We start from the raw sequence: 8610 nt of genomic DNA on the forward strand, positions 1-8610 counted from the left end.
GGCAAGTGTCTTCACAGCTGGGCACTACCAGGTTAAACAACTGAGGAATTTTATTGCTAGGGAATAATTTATGTTCACTTATCTTGATACTTTTCAGGCTTTTTTTCATGTAATTCTCTTAGATCCTATTGATATGTAGTGTTCACACTTAAGACTTTTAAATTGAATTTCAGTAGGATTGAAAGGCTGAATATGGAAATCTTTTAAATATTTCCATTGGGATATTTATTTAAAATCTGTCAGGTTGCTCTTATAATCAGATGCTCAGATGTTGAAAGCACAATATCTATAATTTTAATTAGTTCCTTTTGGTGCCTTTTTATTTGGTAATGATCTTTGACTCTAGTAATGGCTTTTTAACTTAAGTTCTGTACTGTTTTAGAGCAATTGTAAAGGACCTCCCAAGTACAACTATATTATAAACCTACTCAGGCTCTTAGTGGCCACTTGCCGCAGCTGCCATTGAATAATCCCTAAGTGCTTAACATACCATATGATTTGACCGATACCCACATATATCTGTATTAACAACTAAGCATAATTAAAACATAGGTAAACCAAATAAAAAATACTACTTGATTTTTCTCACATAAAAGCCAGTTTTAGAGAACAAAAATAAACACTTCCAAGAGAAATGCTAGTGATTTATTGATTGATTTAATTTATTCTCAGTTGCTGCTTTTCTCTTTCAGATAAACTTGTACTTTGAGACTATGGTCAACTCCACCTTGGTGACTGAGTTCCTGTTGGAAGTTTTTGCTGAGACCTGGGAGCTCAGGATCCTACTCAGTATGCTGTTCCTGCTGGTGTACCTGGGCAGCCTGTTAGGGAACCTTACCATCATCATTGCTACTACAGTGGACCAGACCCTGAACACGCCCATGTACTTCTTCCTCAGGAATCTGTCCATTTTAGACATGGGATATGTATCTATTACTGTCCCAAATGCTTGTTTCAACTCTCTCACTGATCATAGGACTATTTCTGTGGCTGGGTGTGCAGTTCAGATCTTTTTGTTTTTCTTTTGTGCATGTGTAGAGGTTCAGTTTCTCACTATCATGGCCCAGGACCGCTATGTGGCCATCTGCAAGCCTCTCCTCTACCCTGTGATTATGAACCATAGATTGTGTGTTCAGATGACACTAGCTTCCATACTTACCTCTTTTATACTTTCAAGTTTGAACACTTTCAAAACTTTCCAGCTGTCCTTCTGTCACTCTAAGGTGGTCCCTCAGTTCTTCTGTGAACTGCCTGCTTTGCTGAGGCTTTCTTGCTCTGACACCTTTAACAACGAACTTTTACTTCTTCTGACTGGCATTGGGCTCAGTGGTAGCTGCTTTACCTTCATTGCCATATCATATGTCTGCATATTATCAGCTGTGTTGAAGGTTCCTGTCAGAGGAGAGAGAGGGAAAGCCTTTTCCACCTGTGTCCCTCACATTGTTGTGATGTCCTTGTTTCTTAGTTCTGGTGCCTATGCATATCTAAGACCTCCAGCAATCTCAGAAATAGTTGAGGATATGACTCTTTCTGTATTTTATACCATTGTCCCTCCATTCTTAAACCCTATTATCTATAGTCTTAGAAACAAACAGATAAAGAAGGCAGTGAAGAAAGTAATATTCAGATCTTTTCATAGTGGAATGAAATAAAGAAAAAATATTAATGCACAAATATGCACATGCACATCAAATCATTTTATAGACTATTGATTGAAGAGTTTATTTTTACATTATATATACTGTTTATAATTTCCCCTCCCTCTTCTCATCCTAGTTCCTTCCTCCTCACCTGTTTTCCCAACCTTATCCCTCCATCTATGCCCTTCCATATATACATAACACAAATTTTTAAAAAAAGATTAAAGAAAAAAAAAGAAGCTGTGATGTCAAATTATGTGGCAAGATCCTCTAACATTATCCTTGAATTTACTTGCTTTGGGCCATCTACTCCTGGGCCTACAGCCTACCCTTAATTGTAATTTATTTACCCAGTGAGTCTCACTTGGAGAAAACTACATTTACCCTTAAAAATGTTTTTCAATTACAGATTTTTTCTGGGTTAGAGATAAGGGCCTGTGTCTACTTCTCATTTTAACTCTAGGACCCCCTTTGGTAAGACCCCTGTATGTCCATGCATGCTGCATACAGGTCTTGGCTTATATGTGCATAGATCATGTTAATTTTAAAAACCTTTGTTTTCTTACTGCCCTCCACCATCTCTGGCTCAAATACTTCTTCTGCTTCCTCTTGCAGTATGCATGCTGATCCCAGATGAGAAAGATTTGATATAAATATCCCATCATTTAAATATGATTGTCCCAAGGTATCTCAATCTTTGTATAACATCTGGCTGTGGATCTTTGTATTTGTTCTCATCTGCTGCAAGAGGAAGTTTCACTGATGAGGGCTGAGCAAGGCACAATTTATGACTACTGTGAATTGACATTAAGAGTCATTTTATTGGGGGCTGGAGAGATGACTCAGCGGTTAAGAGCACTGACTGCTCTTCTGGAGGTCCTGAGTTCAAATCCCAGCAACCACATGGTGGCTCACAACCATCCGTAATGAGATCTGATGCCCTCTTCTGGTGTGTCTGAAGACAGCCACAGTGTACATAGATATAATAATAAATAAAATCTTTTAAAAAAAGAGTCATTTTATTGCTAAGTTTTAACTTTTGATTTAATTTAAAACTTTTAGAAGGACAATATTTGTTATTACACTATGTCCTGGGGCTTTCAAGTCTTGGGTTGACCACAGCAGTGGTGGGTATGGGTTCTGTCTCAGGGCTTAAACCTAAAGTCAAATCAGACATAGGTTGGCTACTCCCACAAAATTTGTGTTACTTGTACGAGTATATCTTGAAGGCAGGACACTAATGTAGATCATAGAGTTTATTTCTGGTTTATGTTTAAATTTCTGCTTTGGTAGTGTGCAAAGTACCGTTATTTAGAAAATACACTAAATATAGGAGTTAAGGCACAATGTACCAATACCAGATTGACATCTCCATGTTCAGTGGAGAAGTATAGGTTTGTCTTCAGCAATGGACCTTACTGTCTGTTTGGAGAGCAATCCATAAACATAGTAGTGCATGAGTTGTTTCGGTCATCACCATGGGATCCCTTTGTCTAACAATTCAACTTAGCATAACCCATCCTTGTATTGAGGGCTTTATTTGATGACAGTCAGCTGGGACTCTGTCTTCTCCATTATTTTGCAATTCCCTGTGGGTTACCTTTATGGGTATTTATATTTTAAGAAGCTTTTATTTCATTAGGTTTCTGTAATACTTTTGCAACAAGCCATTGTCGTGAGCTGTGTCTTCCTATATTCCCTCCCTCATGCCCTTCTTCTCTCCATTGACACTAATTAATTCTCCCATTTTGGTCACTACTCCATCCAAAACTATTTACTCTGTTTCAATTTTTCTAATGATATCTATCTGTCCCCACACTCTTCCTTACTCTATAACCAGTTTTTATGGTTCTATGGATTGTAGATTTGTTATCATTTACTGAAAGGCTAATATTCACAAATAAGATAATACCATAATTGTCTATCCGGGACTGTGTTACATTACTAAGGATTTATTTTTCTAGTTCCATCAGTATACCTGTGGCATTTCTTGAATTCATGATTTTAAATTTTATTTATTGTTCTTTCATACAATAAATCCTAACTGCCACCTCCTCTCCCTCCTCTTCTCCCAGTGTTTCTACCTCACCTCTCCTCCAAATCAACTGCTCCTCTCAATTTCCCATAAGAAAAGAGCAAGTGTTCAAATAAAGTACCTGAATTTGACATAACAAGATGCAAAGAGACTAGGCCTGTATTCTTATATCAATGCTAGAAAATGCAACCCAGTAAGAGGGGAAGGGTTCCTCAAGCCAGAAAAAGACATAGAGACACCCCTACTCTGATTGCTAGGAGTCATTTTTTTAACAAATAATTTATATCCCATTGTGTAAATATGCCACATTTTCTTTCTTCCTTCTTCAGTAGAGAAATTCTTCAATTGTTTCAAATTTCTGCATATTATAAATGGAACAGCCATAAGCATGTTTGAGAATTTGTCTCTGTGATAGGGTAAAGTGACACTGAAGCATTTGTCCCAGAGCAGTATATGGACCTTGAGATAAATTGATTTCCATTTTCCTTAATAAGAACATAAACTTATTTCCATAGTGTCCACAAACTTCCATATCAACTAGCCACTGATATGATTTGCATTTCCCTAATGATGAAGCATACTAGACATTTATTTAAATGTTTCTCAGCCATTTGAGCATCTTCTTTAGAAGATTTTCTGTCTAGAAGAATACTTCATTTTTCAACTGTGTTATTTATTTTCTTGATATCTTGTTTCTTGAGTTCATTATATATTTTGAATATTAGCCTTCTATTTGATGAGGAGTTTCTTTTAGAAGACCTTTTCTTTGTGAATTTCACAATCTATATCCTCCCAGAACCCCATCACCTTCTAATCTATCCAACTTTATGCATGCTCTCTGAAAAAAAGAAAACAAAAACCAAAAATCAAAATAAACAAAAAAACCAATAAGACAAAAATGTCAGATCTTGTCAAAGTGAAAAAAGCCTACACAAGTTCAGTGCAAGTGAATCTTAGAACTAAAACGGGGAAGATAAAAAAAATCCCACTTCTAAATTAGGAGCAATTGATACCTACTGGGAAAGGGAAAAGCAGATTACTCAAATGGACTGTCACAGGGTATATCAATCATATTCAAGTGCTCGTCCTGACACCAGTAGTAGTTAGCCAACATAAAGAGACACCAGGCCAAATGTCTCTTCTCTTCCTGATGCCTATAGAACTAGATGTAGAACTCTCAGTTAATTTTCCAGCACCATGTAGAATTCTACCAATCTATAATCATGAGAGATCATTCCATCTTCTGATATATTCTTCACTTACTTTTATCAGCATCTTAACGCCTTTGTTTTACAAGTTGTCTTAGTATTTGCTTGCTGTAAAGAGAATCCATGACTACTAAAACTCTTATAAAAGATATCATTTAATTGGAGATTGCTTACTTCTTCAAAGATTTAGTCTATTATCATCATAGTGGAGAACACAGCAACATCCCAGCAGACATGGTGCTGGAGAAATAGCTGAGAGTTCTACATCTACATATATATGGTTCATATGGATTCTCTAATGTGCATTTAGGCTACTTTTCTCAGAGTCCTTACTGCAGCCTCACTGTAAGGGCTGCAATAGAAATCTGTCTCTTCACTTCTCTCCAATCCTTAGAAGCATCGACTTTGGTATTATTATCAAAAAGAGCATCATTAATTAGTGAGAATGATTCTCTTGAATACTTGTTGTGGCAGCTTGGAGCATAGATGATATGCCTATTGATAAAACATATACCTGCCCATTATTGCACAAGCAACATACCAGAAAACAAAGGTATTACATATGAATGCCGTACTCTGATTTTCTGACTTGTTACCTGAACATGAAATGCAATAATCTCCAGGCACATTAATACACATATTTTTGCTTTAATGAATAACTCAAAGTGGTTCAGACTTACAAAAATAACAGTGAGAAAAGTTATCCTGAATGTGCTTAGTAGTTAAGAGGTGATTTACGTTTTTTAGTTACTAAAAATAAACTCTTTAATGTTGATATTCATGATGTCTAAGGAGACAATTTGATAGCAAAAGTGAAAAACTAATTTTTCTTAATCTTATTTGCAGTACGTGATGGTGTTTACATCATACTCCCTGCTGAGACATAGTGTGATCATGAAATTGTGTGTATAGCCAGCTATTGTGTAGTACTATAAACTTTTTTATTCTTTGGAAAAGATGTATTCATAATTTACTTGTGGTTAACTTAAATCATCACAAATCATTATAAATCAAATTTTAGTCTTCTACATGACCTAGATATATGACTATTTCTGTAGTGGCAAATTAACTTTATCTACTGACTCAAGAGTAGTATGAGATTCACAAGAAATTTTATACCAGACAAATTAATCCATTATCTTCCTACTTCAGCCTCATTCAAATTTATAAAGCTTAGCATGTACTCTCAAACTTCCTAATACTGAGACCATTTAATAAATTATGGTTGGTGAACCCCAACCGTAAGATTATCTTGTGGCTACTTCATAACTGTAACTTTCATACTTAATACAATCATAATGTAAATATAAGATATGTAGGATACCTAGTATGTGACCCCTGTGAAATAGTCTTTTGACCTCTAAAGGCATTACTGACCTATAGTTTGAAAACCACTAGCCTAACATCATGAAGGCAGATTTTTTACATTCTTTATTAAAATAAAACACAAAGACTCTTTGTCCAGTTTCTAGGAGAGTTTTTGAATTCCTCTGAAACTGTTAAAATGAACATGTATTCTCTATTTCTTCAGTCAACCTACTCTCAACAAATGGGGCTGAGTAAAGTCTACTTACCATATTTCAGGGCTTTATCTCCAAATTCTCCCACATTCTACCAACAAACATGTTCCAAAGACCAGGAGCCAGAGTCAGATTCTCAGAGCAACAATCCCCCATCAGCACAAGTTTTCTGTATGACTTTTTTTCTTGATGTGACAGTATACCTCCCAAAATCAACATAAGGAAGGAGTAGTATTTTTCTCTTACAATTTAAGAGTACAGACTACTATAGTGGAAGAGGCATGGCAACAGAAGTGTGTGGAAGCTAAGCATATTGCATTCACAGTCAGAAAGCAGAGATGAAAGCTGGGGTCCAGGCCCTGGGATCATGTCATAATAATACCTACACTAAGTGTGTGAGATCCTAATTTTGTTAAAAAATGTTGGCTAAAAATAAATGATCTCACACCTAGAGGTTTGCTTCTTACTTGATTATAAATACCATCAAGTTGATTATAAGATCAGCAATCATAGTCTCCAACAATTCAAAATGATTTTGGAAAAAAAAAGGACTAAGACACCAGGTATCACAGAACTTGATACCAACAGAGCCCTGTACCAAAAAAAAAAAAGTATGACATAAAGCAAATCATGAGTAAATGAAAATAGAAGTGATAATCTAGAAATAGACCTTCACATTTACAAAGATGTCAAAAAAATCTTCATTGAGGAAAAAAAATGACCTCTTCAAAAAGTGGGGCTGTGTAAACTAGATAAATGAATACAATTACCTCCCTGTCTCATTATGTAGTATGATCAATTTCATAATAAATAAAAGATCATATGATGTAAAACTCTAATAATGCTATAGAAAATATATAGAGAACATTTCAAGATATAGATGTTGATAAAGACAAGGACTTTGGGAAAGGGATTACAATTTCTAAATAAATAGTGCCAAGAATTATCAAAAGTGATTTAATGAAATTTTAAAAGTTCTGGAAAACAAAGGGAACAATCAAATAAAGGAAATGCCAATGAAATTTGAGAAAAAACATTACTAATTAAATATCTTTCAAAGCATTGAAATGTTGAATATACAAATAACACATTTATTAAATATCCAAATCCTGGTAAATGAAATAAATTTAAACTTCTCAAAAGATGAATAACAAACTTCCAATAGACATAAATATTTGTGCAGCATTTTAATAATCAGGGAAATTTAATTCAAGACCAGCTTGAGATTCTTTCTCTCTCCAGTAACTAAAAACTAAGAACAAATGCTGATGAGGATGTATAGAAATAAGGAGACATATACAATAATAGTTGGGGTGCATTTAGTCTATTTTCTATGGCAAGCAATAGGAAGGTACCTATAGAAATCTATGAACAGAACTACCTTTATACTCAGCCACACCACTTCGAGATTCATGCCTGAAGAATGTCTCTGTCATATCTCTATATATGATAGAGATAACTGCTTAACTGTGCTTATTGTAACATTACTTATTGAAGGCAAGTTATACAACTGTCACACAGTACTTGTCTACTTCAGTTGTGTCTGCATGTCAGACCAAAAAATCCTGATCACAGACCTGAGACATACAATTCAAAGGGAGTCAGTCTCCTGAGGTATTCAGTCGCTGACATCTCCTAACTCAGATGTGTTCAAGATTGATCTCTGCTAAAGTCTGTGGAGAGATCTGCATGCTTTCTTTATCCAGGCAAAAAGATGCCCTAAGAAATACTTTATTTATAGCTAAAACTGAGATTGAATATTATTTCCTGGCCTCCACAGTGTTTCAATAATCCAAATATATTTCCTAGCTGTAATTAGCTTGGAATTTTTTTTTATATATGATCTTATTTATTTATTCTTTTTTATTAGATATTTTCTTTATTTACATGTAAATTTCTCCCTTCCCAGTTGCCCCTCTAAAAAAAACAAAGAAACAAACAAAAACAACAAAAACAAACCCCAGCTGCCTCCCCACTCCCCATGCCTGCCACCCCACCCTCTCCTGCTTATTGCCTCTGGCATTCCCCCACACTGGGGCACAGAATCTTCACTGGGCCAGTCCTCTCCTCCTATTGATGATCGAATTTGCAATCCTCCACTATACATACGCTGCCAGAACAATCAGTACCACCATGTATAGTCCTTGGTTGGTGGCTGAGACCCTGGGAGCTCTGAGGGTACTAGTTAGTTCATATTGTTGTTCGTC

General features: G+C 35.6%; 1 protein-coding gene across 1 annotated transcript; it reads left to right on the forward strand.

Moving 5' to 3' along the window:
• Nucleotides 1–704: 704 nt before the first annotated feature.
• Nucleotides 705–1652, forward strand: LOC116100634 (olfactory receptor 14C36-like). The gene has a single exon (XM_031384372.1). The coding sequence runs from the start codon at nucleotides 714–716 to the stop codon at nucleotides 1650–1652; it is 939 nt and encodes a 312-aa protein (XP_031240232.1). The 5' UTR covers nucleotides 705–713.
• The last annotated feature ends 6958 nt before the right edge of the window (nucleotides 1653–8610 follow it).

The sequence above is a fragment of the Mastomys coucha genome, unplaced genomic scaffold (genome assembly GCF_008632895.1).
Source record: "Mastomys coucha isolate ucsf_1 unplaced genomic scaffold, UCSF_Mcou_1 pScaffold21, whole genome shotgun sequence".
Classification (NCBI taxonomy): Eukaryota; Metazoa; Chordata; class Mammalia; order Rodentia; family Muridae; genus Mastomys; species Mastomys coucha.

Coding starts and splice junctions, on each gene's coding strand:
- LOC116100634 (XM_031384372.1), top strand. CDS start 714: ATGGTCAACTCCACCTTGGTGACTGAGTTCCTGTTGGAAGTTTTTGCT.